A 17694-nucleotide genomic window follows, 5' to 3' on the forward strand; every position below is an offset into this window, starting at 1 on the left:
TATAAAGGAGCTCACCCTCCCAACAAATCCTAAAAGGCCTAGGCACTTCACCTTGTGCTGTACCTGGGCCTGTTTCCTTAGACCCTCTAGAGAGTGGCACTCTTTTTGACCGTTACAGAAATCCCCCCTAGAGGGCACACCTTAAGCCAGCAAGCATTGAAAGTCTGGGTGATCCTCTGGGTTGATTATCTCTCCCTGAGGAGGCTCCTCTGGCTCATCTCCCTCAGTAGGTGAGTCAAGGGTCACCACTAGGTCTTGTGCCTCAGGAGCTAGGACCACAGTGGGTGCTATAGAAGCATCTGGAAGAGAAGGAACCCCCTTCACAGAGGTGGTCTTCTTACTCTTACTCTTATCCTTGGGTCTCCCCTTTGGTTTGGGTAACTGACGGTCAGTCAGACTGTGTGTGACCTGTGACCTAGTGACTGCAGCAGCGGTCAGGGGTAACCCATCTGAGATCAAACACATCTCTACTAAGTCATTCCCCAACAAAATGTTGGCAGGCACATTGTCCTGAGTCAGGACAGGAAGCTTTGCTGTCTTGTCATCAATCTGAATGGTGACTAAGGCTACAAGAGGCATTTTGGGAGGCCCACCAGCTAACCTAGTTCTCAGAGGAGCACCTACATAGTCCTCTTGCCTGGGCAGGTCCCTGTCCACCGCTATCATGCTAGCCCCAGTGTCTCACAAATCAGTGGAAGGCTGGCCATTTATGAGGACACTTCTCAAAAATATTCTAGTGTTCTATGGGATAGTAGCCAGTACTTCTGAGTATTGGTCACATGCCCCAAGGGACACTAAGGAAATGTCTACAGGAGCACCAAAAGGTGATTCCTGGAGAGGTAGGGAGGAACGTGGCCTCCACCTCTGGCACAGAGTAAGGGTAGGTCAGACTGACACCCTGGACACCATGTGCCTCACTTTTACACTTGGGATCACCCTTTCTGTGGTCAAAGGCCCCACAGTCCCAACAGGTGCCATGAATGCGAAGGACTGAACTGGATCCACTGGGAGCCTGCTTTGCAGCAGGAGCACCATTACTCTTACACCCACCCCCATGAGTCTTTCCCCCACTAGATTTCTTGAACTTAGAGGGAGAATGTTTAGGTGTATTCAAATGTGGCTGCTTCTTGGACTCCTCAGCCTTCTGAGGGGGTCCCTTTCTTTTATTTATTTATTTATTTATTTATTCACATTTGGTGAGCGCACAGGCAGCCCAGAGGGCATTGTGGTGCTTGTTACAGATATGAAAATGACTTGTTGTACATACAGTGAAGTCATTACTTAGTTGCAAGAGAAGAGTAGTAGCTACAGTAGTGGAGGAGAAAAGAGTAAACGACACAGAGGAAGAGGAATTAGTTAAACAAGGTGGTTTTCAGTTTTTTTCAGAAGGCAGTGAGAGAGGTTTCTGCTCTGAGCGTGCTAGGTAGTGCGTTCCATAGCTTAGGGGCAATGTAGGGGAAACTTATTCCACCTGCTCTTGCTCGTTTGATGCATGGGACCCTAAGTTGGTTGGTGTGGCATTGCCTAGTTGGTCTGGTGGAGTGAGATCTGGCTAGCGTATCAGACAGGTATGAAGGTGCAGACAGGTTGATACATTTGTGTGCGGTGGTAAGTATTTTGAATGTAATGCGCTCTTTGACGAGTAGCCAGTGTGCTGCCTTTCTGGCTTGCGCAATGTGGTCCCTTTTTGGTATATTGAGAGCTGCTCTTAGTGCATTATTCTGTGTTGTTTGGAGTTTATTGAGATTGAAGTTGGAGGTGCCAGCCAGTAGCGCATTACAATAATCTAGTTCGGCTCCAATGGTGGCTCTGGCAATAGAAAGGCAGTTATCTTTGGTTAGGAAAGGTTTGATGTCATTAATGAACTTAGTGCTAAGGGCGGAGGCAGAAACAATGCAGTTGACTTACTTGTCCATGGAGAGTGAGGCGTCAATGTGGACTCCTAGTGTTTTAACAGATGGTAGAACTGGGATGACACAATTGTCTATGCAGAAGTTGGTGTAAAGTGGGTCAAGGTTCGTGAGAGTGGATTTTTGACCAAGGATGAGAATTTCAGTCTTATCTCCGTTAAGACATAGGCCGTTCGTGGCCATCCATGCTTGGATGGGTGCATATATATTCTGGAGGGTGGCTGCGTCCTGATGGTAGAGTCCTGTGAGCGGGAGGAGCACTTGGGTATCGTCAGCTTAGTTGGTGTATGTGATCCCAAGTGCGTCCAATTTATCGAAGAGAGGTTTGGTAAAAAGATTATAGAGGGTAGGAGCCGTAAATGAGCCCTGAGGGACTCCATACCTAATGGTGGTAGGCTCTGTGTTAGCTATATTTGAAAACACTTTCATTACTCTTCCTTCGAGGAAGGAGGTGATCCAGTTTGTGGCTTGTTCGGAAAAATGTGCGGCCTGAGTGAGATGGTTCGTGAGGATGGCATGATCGACTAAGTCAAATGCCGCCGAGAGGTCTAGTAGGAGCAGAAGGGCCGGCTTGCCTTTATCTAGAATTAGGGTAATTTGGTTCTTCAGATCTAGTAAAGCGGTTTCAGTGCCATGACCTTTGCGGAATCCGGACTGCCTTTTGCCTAAGACAGAGTTGTTTTCCAGGTGGGTCTGTATCTGCATGTGTGCAGCTTTATCTAAGATTTTTAGAAGAAAAGGAACCATTGTAATGGCCCAGTAGTTGTTAGGTTGGGCAGGGTCCAGGGTTGGTTTCTTTAAGAGCGAGCGTACCCATGCCTTTTTAAGGCTGTCAGGGACTTTGTCCATCTTGAATGAGGCGTTAATGAATGCTGTGATGATCGGTGTGAGGGTTGCCGCACACTCTTTAATGATGTTGGGGGGGCATATATCGCCTTCGCATTGAGATGGTTTGAGCTGTTTGAGTTTGTGGAGAGCATCTGATTTGGTGATTGGAGAGAAAGTAAATTTGGAGGAGTGCTTATCTTTAGAGGTATTGACGGAGAGGGTCTGTTGGGGGTGCAGAGCCTTGAAGTGTTCTGCTATTTTGTTTTGAAGAAGGTCTATTTTATTTAACATCGCTGTTTGGATGCTATTGCACCAGTCTTCATCCTTAACAATCTCATCTGTACAGATTGGGGGGACGGTGAGCTCTTTAAAGATGGTGAAAAGCTCTTTTGAGTGGGAGTTGGCTTCCATGATGCGTTTATTGTAGGTTTCTGACTTCGCCGTAAATATGGCACTTTTGTATTTTTTAGAAATACAAAGAAAGTCTACTTTGGTGGCATCACAGGGATTGGCCTGCCATGTTTTGAGGGCTTGGCGCTTGCATTGGTGTAGATTTAATAAGTCCTCCGTGAACCATGAGTTAGAGTGAAACAATTTTTTTTCTTTTTTGTTTTCAAGAGGAGCTGCGGCGTTGATGGCATGGGTGAGGGTGTCTTTGAAGATCTCTGCTAGAATGTTGGGATCAGAGGAGAAAGGAGGTGCTAGGCAGGGGTTGTTGAGAAAGGGACGTATATTGTCTGCTGTAAGTTTTTTGGCACTTCTGGCTTGCTTAGCCGGTGCGTGTATTAGTGGTTTGGAGTATAAGGATATGGGGATGCAGAATTGAAGGCAGTTGTGATCAGACCATGGGAGGGCTGTGTTAGAGTTGAGGGTGGAGCCAAATTGTGATCTGCCACCCAATCTAAGATACGGCCTTTATTATGGGTGGGAGCAGTAACTATCTGTGTGAATCCTAGATCTGTGAGGTTTCTGGCGAGAGTGGTAGCTGCTTTGTCAGGTTTGTCATTGTATCCAAGGTTTAGGTCTCCTAGAAGCAGTGTTTTGGATGTTTGTTTGATGTTTTTTCCAAGGAGATGGTTGACTATGCCTGTGAAGTTATTGACAGGGCCTGGGGGTCTATATATGACATGAATGTTTACTGTGTCTTTAGGGGAGAGGGTAGGTTTGGCTGAGAGGATGTCAGTGGTGTCTTCCCCTGTGATGGGAGTCTGTCTTAAGGCTAGGGTGTCTTTAAAAATTAGTGCGACCCCACCTCCCGTTTTAGCTAATCTGTCCTGTCGTGAGACCGAGTAACCTGTGGGTACAGCTGGGCTAATAGCAGGGCCAGAGGCAGAATGCAACCATATTTCTGTTATGGTTAACATATCTAAGTCTTGGCTGGTAATAATATCATTGACTTCTAAAGCGTGGGCGTTGAGTGAGCAAACATTTAATAGAGCACATTTGAGGTGTTGGAGCTTTTTTGATTGAGGTGGCTTGAGGTTGGTAGTTGGAATGAGCTTTTTGGTATTGTGAGTAGGCTTATTGGTCATGTGATGTCTGGGAGGAGCAAGCGTCAGAGCCCTTTTTTTGCGCTTGTGGGTAATAGTGTGTGGCGGGCGGCAGGTCTTAGCATGAGTGCGTGAACCTAGGCGTAAGTTCCTAAGTGTTACCTGCAAGGGTGTGGATATGAATGCTAAAGGGAGTGTGCGTGTTCTGAGTCTGTGCTGCCTAAGTATGATCTCGGGCATTTTGGGGGGAGTAGCGTGTGTGGTGGTGTGCTTTAGTTCCATGATAAGGCTGTTGGGTTGCCCTTTGGGCGCGAGGTAGGCAATACTACTAGTAAGTAAGATGTAGACTAAACCTATGAAGATGTACAGTGTGTGGGCAGTGTACATATTGAGATAGGACAGTGAGAGCTGGGATGCTAAATGGGTTAGGTGAGGCAGGTGCCTGACGGTGCAGCTCACAGAGAAATCTGTTACGAGCTAGGTAATGTAGGAGGGCTACCTAGAGTTCAGGTAGTGTCAGTACGAGGGTGTCTCTAGGCGACCATAAGGCACAACACAACACATAGGCACAACACAATATCACCGTGGTCTCTAAGTGACCATAAGGCACAACACAATATCACAGTGGTCTCTGAGCGACCATAAGGCACAACAAAATAGCACAGCACACTGGTCTCTAAGCGACCATAAGGCACAACACAATATCACAGTGGTCTCTAAGTGACCATAAGTTATGACTATTCTAGTCGGCGTGCATTGTTGTATGATAAGAGATAGATGTGAAGTTGGTGCGGTGGAAAACCCGTAGCCGAGAGCAAATGGGCACAGTTGAAAAGGCGGTTAGATAGACGCCAGCTAGAGGTGCTCATGTACAGCTACGTGAACTGTGGGCAGGAAAAGCAGGCAGCTACAATTTGTGGTTAGCACCTTCGCGTGTGTACTACCAGAAGTAATTAGGCTGGCTAAAACTAGAACTAGTGGCAGGCAGTACTGGCAGACTAAGTAGAGTGTCAGAGGCGTGGTCACATAGACAATTTCTCTTTGTCCTTGTCCTTCCTACTGGGATTCTTAGGGGACACCCTGTGGGAGACCCACTTACCAGCCAACTTGGACAACTTAAAGAGGTCCAAGATATTCTCTTCAGCATTGTACTGACAATACAATGCTGAATACAGCTCTGGTGGACAAGCCTTAGAAACATTTTTAAAAAACAGGAGGTGAGACAATTCAACAAGACTTCACTTTGTAAATATCAAACCATCTCATCATATTCATATGTGCAGCACTCACCCAATCGAGCCAAGACAATGGGCCTCATTGCGGGTCCGGCGGTAACCCTTCCGGTGCTCCCGGCGGATTGCCGCCGAACCCATACAAATTTACCGGCACCTGACTTCACGGTGCCACTGGCTCATTACGGGTCCGGCGGCCCGGAAGTCAGACGCCGGTATATTTGTTAATCCCCATTCACATAAAGTGCCATAGGAATCCATGGGAGTTGGGACACGGAAGCGCTGGAACCATTAGCGCCATGAAGGGTTTGCCTACCATGACCGCTGCGCCCGGCAAGGTCAGACCTGTCAGGCACAGCAGCTCTGGCAGGCAAAAACAAAGTTTGCGGGTCCAGAAACAAGGGTGCCGGTGAGCTTACCATCACAGTGTCAAGTTCACCTTCAGTCACACATTCATGTGCATAATATCAACACTTCATACAAAAGTGTGCTAATGTTAGTGTTGTTAATGTTGATGGCCCATGTGCATTTTGTTTATTATTTGTGATTTGGTTTAATTAAAAACCTTTCCAGTATACAAAAACAGACAAATGTATGTATCAAAAAGTTCATCATCGTGTTCATGATTCATGTTGGAAGTGGTGTCGGAAGCGGCATGTCGGAAGTGGTGTCGGAAGCTGTGTCAGCCCTAGGCTGGTGTGCGGCTTGACGTGAGGTAAAGGTCCTTTCCTCTACACGCTGCGCTCGCTTCGCTGTCAGTGGGTCAGCGTTTTGTCAGCGTTCCTGCAACGCCTGTGGCGCCGTCGGCAGCCGCGGCTGTGCTGGCGGCTGTGCCTCCAGTGCTGGTGGCTGTGCCCCCAGACCACCTTACGACCACAAGGCAAAGCCCGGGTAGGGCCCGCCGCGGTTGAATGGTGCACCGCGCATGATGTACGTCTAAGCCCTAATGTCCTAAGGTACAGGAATAACCCGGAATATACTTGCTGGTAAGAGTTTTGAGGATAGTTAGCCTCTTAAGACTTGCTGTTATTTCTGTGGGCACAAGTCCTCCCCTCCAGAGTCGTTCTCTCGTGGATTTGAATGCAGCCACTATACCTGATTGTCTTTTAACTGCACGTTTATTACACTTGCTCAGCAGGATGGCTGCTTTCAAAAATAAAACGGGCATTAAGCCATTATCACATATAGGCACGGAAGGTCTAGGAGACTCCACAACCCTCTCTCCAGTAGCCAACAGAGACCGTGTACTTGAGGTCCTGGCGCATAGTAAGCACAGAAGATTAAGAGTGCAACATAATCAGAACAAACCCGCAATCTCTAAAATGTCTTCCTCTGAGATATCTATCTCTCCATGCAACGTATCGGAGTCAAACTGGGTCACGGACAGACTCTCTCCGAACCAAGCCATCCAATACATGCACCATTGGGTAGCCCTCTCAGCCCTATGGATGATAGGGGGCCTGTGCTGTGTGTAGATGTACCAGTAGCTACAAGCCCTGAGACACCTTTAATTCCACCATTCCCTGTTCCTCAAGGGAAGGACACAATAAAACCTGTTCAACCTGAGCATATTGCACCCTCCCAATGGCCAATGCTTATGGCCAATATTGCCAAAGAGCTTATCCTCTGTAAGGAACCTTTCGATCTTTGTCTCTTGGTGGACGCCTTAAATAATTGGGTAGAGGCTCTACAACCTTCGAAGGTAAACTCAGCCTCTCAGGCCCAGTGGCCTCCTAGGGGGGTCTCTCCCACGCAGGCTGAGAGGGCAAATACTACTTGTCAAACATCTACACAAAAGAAAATGATTGACCAAGCCATGCAAACAGAGGTATGCACCACTGACACTTTGGGATCTGTTGGGCCAACTCTGCTAGACAAGGAAAGAGCAAAACCCTCCAGCGTAGACTCTACAAAGGAAATTGATCCACCTTTATCTTCACAGGAGCCAAGGGGTGACCCTGAAGTGGCCACTCAGCCTATAGCCATGAATGCCAAACTGAGAAGGATATCTTCACGCAATCTACAAATAAAAAAAAACACAAATGCCATCGTTAAGAAACTCGAACCTCTCTGACTTTATAATGGATAAGAGAAACTTTATTATCACCAATATTTAAAAAAACTAAAGAAAAGGAGTCTATAGAATCGTTGCGATATAGGATTCTTGCTTGGCTGTGACAGAGAACGGGCCCAGGTGTAGTCAGACTCGATGACTTATTGATCATTAAAAGGATAGATCTGAGCGACTGGTGCTCACAGCCCAATAGTGACTGTATTTTAGTGGGCTGTGGGATGAGCTCCCTACCTGCCTATCTTAGGCGCTGCAAGCACTTGCCTAAAGGATCATCGAACTGTAATTTAATTCTCTAATTTCAGCTCGTAGTGCTAGCCATTTGTATGATCGTTTGATTTATTCTCCTCTACCTAGAGCTTTTTTTTTGTTACTGCTGTATATTTGTATTATTGTCTTTTGTCATGTCTGCGCCCTCAAGCCTTTGGGTTAATAGGTGCAAAATATAAATAACAAACATAACATAACATAACATAACATAACATAACATAACATAAAATACCATCAAATCCTCAAAACTTAAAGAGTAAATTGTGCTACACACATTCATATAAATGTTCTCAATATCTCATATTCAAATGTGTTTAACCAACATTTTAAAAACATCTAAAATCATTCAATACAATGGATCAGTTTCAAAGCGCTATTACCCTCCATTAAGTCCAAAGAATATGATCACCCTCCAAAGAGAAGAACTCTCCAATCTGTCTAATGTGGAAACAACCCGCCTGCAGACTTGTACTTTGCCGGTCCGGAAACAACGGTGCCGGTAAGCTTAATGGCACCATTGTTTCCGGACCGGCAATGTTGTAATGAGGGTGTTAGAGGCAGCCAGTCCGATACCTGGCATAGGTCACATTTTTGTAATTTGGTCTTTTACCAAGTTAGTTGAAGGTGGTTCTCAGGGCTAGTAGCCCACTCCACCTGCAGTTGCCCATCCACCTTCCACCACAGACTGCCGAAGGGTGTACTTTATCAATACTTCGCCATCCACCACCACCTTAACTTTTCTGCATTGTCCTCCACTCTTGTACCATAAACACACAGCTTTTTGCTGGCGAAACCCAGCACCAGCGCCACAAGCCTTGCATGCAGAGTGTGGAGTGCAGCAATTGCGCTCCATCCACTGCCTCCAGTGCCGGCCTGACCGCGGCACCGAGCAGTCAGGTCCTACCTGCAACCACATGATCGCAGACGACCAGCTAGCCGTCGCACAACAGATCATAAGAATGGGCCAATTTTAAAGCAGCGTCCAGATAACAGGTCGTATGAACAGTTTGGTGAATTTGTGAAAGAAAATGCAAACTCTTTATTTAAATATTTTTACAAACGTGCCTGCTTGTTTGAATGCAAAAAAAGAACTTTTTTGCAAAATTGCTCATTTTCACCCCTATTCACAACAATATGCGGGATGCCTATTTTCTAACAATGAAACACACAAACAATGTGTATTATTAATAAAACAACCAACCCACAGCTGACTTTAGACACCTCAGGTTGTAGCAGTGTCATGTTTGAATAGGGCATCCAGGCCTGTCTGCGTGTTTGCATTCTGTCACTTACAGCTCTGCAATGGTGAATGAAATGCAAAACTGTGAACACCAGAATGCAAGGAAACACTCAGCACAGGATGCACCACTCACACCTGACTGGCGTGGCATGAGGGAAAATACATCTCATACCATGTGGAATAAGGAGTCAGTGGTGGGAAGAAAGCTGTCCAGTGATCAGTGTTTTCTGTTTACCCAATGCCAATCTGCATTTGCTTTGTGGTACACACATTTGGGGAAAGCTAAACTACAAGTCCCGGAATCAAACCACAGTTGAATAAACGGCCAGAACTGGATGGGAGGTGTCAAGCATGTTCTGAGACCACTACTCTATGCTTTTTTGGAACGTAGCCCCCTCTTTCAGCTCTAAGTAGCGAACCAATTTCAAATGAGAGTTACACCATTGATGGCCTCTAGGAAAATTCATGTTTGTTGCAGCATTTTTGCTTCACGTATTTTCTTGACCAGAGGGTGCTAGAGATCTAGGTTGCAAGGAAGAGGTCTGTGTGAGGCTAAAAAAGAGCAAGATTGTCATTATATGCATCTATTGTATGTAGTTTCTGTTATCAAGTTAATAGAGTCCCAGATGTCCCAGACTTGACTAATACGTTTCTGTTTTGCTCTACTTTTATTGTTGGTCGTATGAGCCTATTTTATATTAACTTAATGTATCATTATCATTTGTAATGGTGCAAATATTTTCCATCTATGTTCTCTAATCCCCCAAGCACTGACACACCCCTCACACTCCCAAATTCCCCATCACAATTTACACTCCCAAACCTCTCACTGTGCCAGTCATGTGCATACTAACGTCCTCTGTGACACTGCTAAGCCACAAATCACACTCCCTAGTACCTGCTGCACTCCCAATCGTGCTCTCAACTCACACCTTAGTTCATTTCCTCCTGCATTCTAAAGTCCTTCATTAATTCTCATTCCTTCTCCATCTCATAACTTTTCTTTCAGCATATCATGTTCTTCCCCTATCCTTTCTCGCAATTTGCAGGTTGCTCCCTCCTTCTGGCTCACCGCTCACCCTCTGGTCCACCCCTACCTCTCTGCTTTCTTGCCGAGACCACCTCTCTGCTTTCTGGCCCACCGCTGCCTCTAGCCCACCGCTTTACCTTCTGGCCCAACGCTCCCCCGGTGGAACATTGCTTGCTCTCTGCTTTCTGGTCCATGGCTCCCCCTCTGACTCCACCACTACTGCTCAGACCCACGGCTCCCTCTCTGCTTTCTGGCCCACTGCTCTCTCTCTCTCTCACTCACCACCCCCGTCTGGCCCACTGCTCCCCTAATATCTTAAAACCTGCTGTTTTTTGGAGGAGGGTTATCCAAAATGGCAGATTTCACAGTATTTTCAAGATTGTCAAATCGCTAAAAGCTGGGTTGTCTGATTATGGTGTAAGGAAGCAAGATATCTATAATATTGTTGTATGATATGCTTAACAAGTGCAACAATAGGACAGTATCTGTGAAAGGCTATGAGGAACTGGGAGAAGTCAGTTGCAAGTCAGTAAACCCGGCTCGGCCTCTTATCTCACCTGACAAAACTAATACGATTATGGTGGAAAATATTTTCTGGCTGGATTTATGACCGGCCTCTGCCTCTAAAGGTTGGTAGGGATTGGGAAGAGCCATCATAATTCTCAATATGTCTAAACTAGGTTCCAAACTTTTGTGTTCATATCAAATTAATTTGGTTGGGCCAAAATGGCAACCATTCTTAAACATTGCAACAGGCCCTTCTGTAATTTGTGTGTGTTTTATAAAATGTTTAAAGAAGCACTCTCACATTTTCTGCCCCATGAGATTCTCTTGAAATGTTGGCTTGGGGGTTAATGTGCCTGCTGCAGTGATTTATGTGAAGCACGCTGCTAGAACTCGGAATCAGGTTCTTAACCCACCAAGCTATTCCAAGGATTAATTGGCTTTCAAAGAATAAACCACTTCTTCTAGGAATGTTTTTACATATGCTTTTAAAACTAACAACATGTTCAGAAACTATATGATCAGTGTCATCCATTGTTCTGGCAAAATGGTCAAGTGAGTTAATGCACATCTTTCTAAAATAATGTAAACCACATGAAAGTCACCCGATCCAATTTTATCTGAACCAACTGTGCTTTTCATCTAGTACAAAAAATGTATGGTACATAATTTAGTGAAATGTCATTTCGACCGTACATAATTATTTGTTTTATTAATGCAGATTGTTATTTTAAAAAAGCGAATATGGGTACACTAAAAGATTGGCTGCAAGTGTGATTTGTATCTCTTCTGTTGCTATTGTATTACAGTTTTCAAATCCATGAAAGGGGCGGGAATTCCACAATGTGGGTGGGGTTTCAAGTCCGGTTTTTGCTTTTAACAAAGGTGGCATCTCTACTTAGCAAGTCACTGGCCTTTACTTTACTCCTCAAAACAAAATGGCGCTTATATCTATTTTATCGTTGTAGGTAGCTTGAGCTGCAAACAATGAGGAATTGCTGCAAAAATTCTAGACTTTGTACCGGAAAACTGCACCCCACTAGGTGAGGAATGGGCCTTTCTACCGTGCCATAGAGTGAGTGGAAGCATGGTTGTGTTATGGCCACGAAATGTTCTCAGGAAGCCCGTAAACTGTAGAGGCCAGAGTTGTCAGGATGTGTTTTTAGGCGCCTGCTGCAATTCCCAGCTTTAAAATCTGGGAGGAGTTAGATCGCTGGTCATATTAAAATTCTTCTACCATTCATGTTATTCTTAAGCTTTATTTACTAGATATATATGTTTTTATAGCCCGTTGTCAGATTAAATGAATTTACATTGTGTATAACTTTTCATACCAATTCAGGGCATTCAGTTTACATTTGTATACACAGATCAAAGTTAGCATTTAGATCACCTTTGCAGATGGTTGGGCATTGGAATATTTATTGGAAAAATAGTGCATCTGTCATTCTTTTAGTTTCTATTAAGGCAATATAACCTGAGGAGGGGAGCATTACCGGTCGGCTAATGTTCCAGGGGACGTAGTTAGAAGCCCGAGTGATTTGAGGGCTTTAACGGAGCTCTGTGGGCATTACCCAACTGGTATGGCCCCATCCGAGGGTTATATTGCCATTAGTACCCTGGCATGTTGAACCGCTGTACTAATCGCAATTTTTCTCGAATCGAGAAATGGCGCTGCAACTGTTTTTTGAGAAAAAAAAGCATATAAAATGGCCACCAGGGATGGGTGAGAAGGGACTCGTCCCTTCTCCCTTTCCATGGTGGCCATTAAAATCAATGTAAAGAAAATAAACAAAGAAAATGACCACCATGGAAGTGGTGAAGGGACTACACGTAGTCTTTTCTCCCTTTACATGGCGGCCACTCACAGAAAGAACTCTGGAGTGGCGGTGCTCAGAGCCTTCTCTTCGAGGTAAGGCCCGGGTGATGGCCAATGAGCTTTCTTTTTACAAGCTCATTGACCCTCGCCGAGAACTAAAGTTCAATATCTGTCTTGTTGACTTTGCCAATAAAAGCCTATATTTTATTTTGTCTTTCTGTTCCCAGAACCTTGTCAGAGGAGTGCAGCAAATTGCAGACTTTTTTCAGTTTTCACTAAGCGAAGAACAGATCCGCTTCATTGCAGCCAGGGCCACATTTGATGCGATGAAAGCACGAGCCAATGAGACACATGGTAAAATTGGCCAGGCCTTATTTCGAAAAGGTAATTTCACATGCTGTTTGTTGTCTAGTAAGCATCCTGTGAGCAGCTAAACATGTGATCACTGCACTAAAAAGCGCCATTGAAAACATGAGAGGCCAAAGTTTAATGTTCAGATTATCTGCTTAAACTGCATACGTTAATCTATTTGAAAAGTGAATAGTTAAAGATATGTTTTGTAGAGAACTCTACAGTCTGATTAGTTTTGTAAAATATGCCAAATGAATTATTATCTTGCTTTCAGGCATCACTTGCGCAAGTTTATAAGAAACAACTGTAAGTACAATATACTTGCGGAACAATTATGACTTTAGCCAAAAATCCTTGGGCCTCATTACGACTACAGCAGACAGTAACAGTGGCAATAGCTCATTTACCCCCTCTTGTAACATACCTCTGTGTTAGAACTTTGGTGGGAAACCTTCAGCACCTGGCTTTTACTTCCAAAACAATGGGCGATTTACCACCAGAGATAATCCCTCTCTCTCTGTCGGGTGTACATTTCAGGTATTTTGTGGGCTGCCTGGAGCAGTGGTTAATGTGAGCTCGAGGTTACTAATGTAAACTGTTTTGCTGTCTGTGGTGATGCTTACAGAGTCTGGAGAGCTGTGTTGGTGTATGTGTGATGGGTTAGTGTGGCGTTTATTGATATTTAGTGGAGACACGTACCTTCGGATGGTGTAGATTCCGTTGTGCAACCTGTGTTCTTTCCGCAGAGGAGTTGCATGTCAGGTTGTGTTCTCGGTTAAGGTGGGAGGTAGAATGATTTTGAAGGGGCTAATGTTCCCATATCTTTCTCAGATTATTACTGAAATTGATTGCATGTTCACACCATGCAAACATGGGAGTTTGGGGCTTTTTAAGTGCAGCAACAGCCCACAGAAAAAGGAGGTGTTTTGTTTTGATTTTTTTCACCGGCAGCTCACCAGAGAGCAAAGGAGCAGAGGAGTGATGGACCAGAGGAGAAACTCACAAGAGAACCAAGGGCCAGAGGAGAATGACTCACCACATCAGCCAAGGACCGGCAGGATGACGGGCCAGGCAGCCATAGTCCAGCGAAGTGACTCGCCCGAGCGGTGAAAGAACAGAGTAGAGACTCACCAGCGATTGAAGCAACGAAGGGGCGAAAGACAAGAGCAGCATCTCATGAGTGAATATGGTTGCCAGATTACTCCATGTCATGAGAGACACTGTACTCCACTCCTGGACTTTGATTTTGCCTTAATTGAATTAAAAGGACTGCAGCCAGTTGAATACTGGCAGTAACAAAGTGTATTGAGTTTAAGGTAGCATTATGGGTTTTCCCAAAATATCGAATTTCTGTTTTGCTCAGTTACTGTTTAATTCACTGGTATAGCTGGATTTACGTCCTGTACTCTGCATGTAGGAAAATGCCTTGTTTAAGAACTGACATCGTTTAGAGCTCCATGCAGTTCTATTTTAATGTCAATCACAATATGTTTAAGCTATTTTTGTAATTGTGTGTTTCAGTGTAAATGATGACATAAAGCGGACACTAAAAATAGGTTCTGGGGAGATATACGTGTCAAACAGCATCTTATTTAATTTGCACGCAGAGTTGGATAAAAGATTCCTATTTTGTGTATATATTGGTTGAATATTTCAGTCGTGGTTATTTCAGTCGGGCTTGAATTGATCACCATTTCATTATTATTACAGGCATTGCCTATCCAAGCCCCAATACAAAAAGATCCAATGAAGATTGGAGACCAAAGGTCAGGCCTGTCCTGCCCTGCACCTACAACTACTCGTGTCGCCCCATTCCCTCCTTTTTGGCTGCACTCAGAGTAAAACTATGTATTTTCCCTACTTTCACCACTGGATATAACATGCACTCCCTGCTGCTCCTAATATGGCAGGCTTACAGCAGGAATGATTGACAGTATCAGCATCAGTCAATGAGTTTGGCTGAATTAGCCAAGCAAATTCTGCCAAAACCAACAGTGAAGGTGTTTGGAAAAATTATCCAGCATCGGAGCAACAGACATATGCGAGTAGCTTGGATCCTGAAAAGGATGCGCGACATGGAGCATTCAGCTGGCATGCCAAAGGGCCCGATTCATGGAATTATTTGGAGGGATAATCGGGACTTTGTGTGCAATTCTGCATGCAAAAACCCCTTCGTCGATTCATGGAATCGACTTTGAAGGACTTTTCTGGACTTTGCTGGGACTTTGCACAGGCCCAGCACGTCTCTGCGAGCTGTCGAGTGCCTTGAGTGAGACTACTTGCAGAGTGTGGGCTAGGCCTAAGCAGAGACCCAAATAGGGGGCGGAACATACAAAAAGAGGAAGATCAAGAGAAAATGTGATCTTGCTGAGGGACGGCCAACGCTAAACAATCGAAAGCCCAGTGCACCGGATCAAGTTCAAGACCCTCTGCATTGTCCACAAGGCTTTCTGGGGCTGGGGACCTACCTATCTGCAACAATACCTACCTAAATACTGTCCTCCCCGAGCCCTCCGCTCATCTACCTCCAACCTTCTGCGAGTGAGCTGGTTCTCCAAGCAGAGATTTGGAGGGAGGTTGTTATCCTCTGCAGGGTCCTCCCTCTGGAATAGCCTCCCTGACACCCTGCGTCTTGAGCCAGATCTCCTTAAGCTCTGGAAACTTCTTAAGACAGTCCTCTTCTCCTCTTCCTTCTCTCCCTCTCTACCCTGCTAACCTCTCTCTCTGCTCTATCCCTATCTCCCGCCTTCTCCGCACAGCCTGCTGACTGGCTGCATGGTGTACCTCAGAGTCCTTATATATCAGTCAGGGAAATTTGTTTTTGTGTGTATAAAATGCACCTCATATGAGGATACCGACCTTCCTGTTATATTTACGTTAAGGTATCACAAAAATCAAGGACAGGTAAAAGGTTGTTGATTCTTGAGTAGTTTCATGAAAACTATCATTGTATTCCCTAATCCTCACCCTAGCCAGAGGAACACCCTATCCCTTTAAGGTGTACTCACCCTGGGTTATTGTGGTGTGCCGCCTATCTAACAGGATGGATGAAGGGTAACCTAGCCCTATTACCACAAAGAACACCATCTCACTTAAAAACACAACCTGGGATCCAGTCCCATGACTGCATTAGTGGTAGAACAGTTCACGTGGTAGTATTTGGTAAATGATGCACTACCATATTTTATTGACCCTCGGCGAAGGGTGCTCTGCCTAACCATAAAAGTTACTTAAAATGAAAAGAAATTGAAGACACTCTCTCATCAGTTAATCTTTTGTCATTAATATGTTGACTACTTTCTTTACTGCGTGATTTCACAGATCTCTCTAAGTCATTTGAGATACAGGCCTGAAAATAATAATCATGAATGACCAGTGTCTAGTTGACAAGAGAATGCTTATAGTTGCATTTGTTCTGGTGTCTATTTTCTTCTTTAAAATCCAATCATGGTTATTTAGACAAATATCTTGGTAAAGACTGACTGGCCTTGTGAAGCCAGCTGCACAGCCACAGACTCAATGGCCCCATCTGATCTCCTCGTTAGGGTACTCACCTTCTCCCTCTATGAGGCATACACATCTGGTTCTGCATCCAAATCAGCTGAGTCAGAAGAGTCAGAGCTTGACTGATGATCGTCTGTAGCAGCAGTGGGTTTTCATGGGGAACGACACCATGGCCTCCACTGGTGGTCTGATGTACCACATGTTTCCTCCTCTGTATCCGGTGCATCCTCACCTGCACATGGACAGAAAATGACATGTTCAGTCATGTGCTTCCAGACAAAAATGGGCATGTGGATCAAAGTGCAGACAGACACAAAATGGCAGGACATGCAAGCACCTGACTTCGTGACTTGCCACACTATGAGTTGTAAGCCATAGATGTATTGCCTTTGCTGAAATTCGCCCCCCCAGTCCTGTCCATGCTGTCAGTGGACACATTGACGTAAAAATGTGGTGTACACATTGACTGATGGGCCATGCAACTGTCATGTCTGCACACAGCCCAGGGCCATGTACTGCACATGGGGCATTGTAATACTGAAGGCCATCACATGCCATCAGTCAGCCACCCTAATCCACAGATACCACCATGATCAATACATATCACACAATACTGAGTACTTGAGAACCATGTCCTGTCAATGAACACATATATACTGTTCAACCATTTAGCACCATTGCTACATATGGTGCTTTCCTGAGATAGCAAACTGTGACATCCTTTGAAAAGTACTCCTGTGGCTGCATTGGGACGTGGCATACATCAATTCCGTCACCATTGTCATCCACTCCATCCAACCAATATGTCAACCACTGCCACATGTCCCCTGAATGCCATCATGCACCCTGACCAGGACAGCACGGTCCATTGCATCATTGTGCAGAGCGTAGTCCATGTACAATCTACAATGTGATATGTGTGCAGCAAAGACGTGTGCGCTGTCAAAATCACAACCCACTCAATGAATGGCTCCCTGTGTTTGGCAGAAAGGTGACCACACATATGACTGTTACCGTCTGCTGTGTCACATCAATGACGACACCAGGGCTCCCAGCACCCTGTGTAGGGCTCCATCTGGGCGTGAGTGCCCTACTGTATGCCTAGCAGAAGTCATGAATATGCCTTGTCAAATAACATTGTGTGTGATTATAGTGCCAGTCACATGACATCGTCAAATGTAGTGTCAGTCGATGACTGCCCATGAGTGAGTGACCAACAGTCATTGACTGTTGCTTTGCATAACACTGATATGTAACAGCCACTGTCATCTCATACAATGCAAACTGCTAATGCACATCTTGGGTGTTAGTTGAGCACTACATTTGTCCCTGACCTCTGTGGCCGCACAAATTTGTATTCCCTTGCACCAGCACTACACCAATAAATCCTGTCCCTGGGCCATCGGATGCAACATTGCACAGCTTCCGGGATGCCTCCACCCAGA

General features: G+C 45.1%; 1 protein-coding gene across 2 annotated transcripts in view; it reads left to right on the top strand.

The window, feature by feature from the left end:
- SULT6B1 (sulfotransferase family 6B member 1) overlaps positions 1–17694 on the top strand; it is a 382977-nt gene that overhangs the window by 251422 nt on the left and 113861 nt on the right. Inside the window, exons 6-8 of one of the 2 annotated variants that reach the window (XM_069630681.1) lie at positions 12622–12778; positions 13020–13051; positions 13697–14309. In XM_069630681.1, coding sequence (XP_069486782.1) covers positions 12622–12778; positions 13020–13042 — 180 coding nt within the window. In that variant the 3' untranslated portion in view covers positions 13043–13051; positions 13697–14309. Of the gene's footprint in view, positions 1–12621; positions 12779–13019; positions 13052–13696; positions 14310–17694 lie in introns of those variants that run through there. The other variant, XM_069630680.1, reaches the window with a different exon arrangement.

Source organism: Ambystoma mexicanum, chromosome 6q (assembly GCF_040938575.1).
Source record: "Ambystoma mexicanum isolate Mex_15411 chromosome 6q, UKY_AmexF1_1, whole genome shotgun sequence".
NCBI lineage: Eukaryota > Metazoa > Chordata > Amphibia > Caudata > Ambystomatidae > Ambystoma > Ambystoma mexicanum.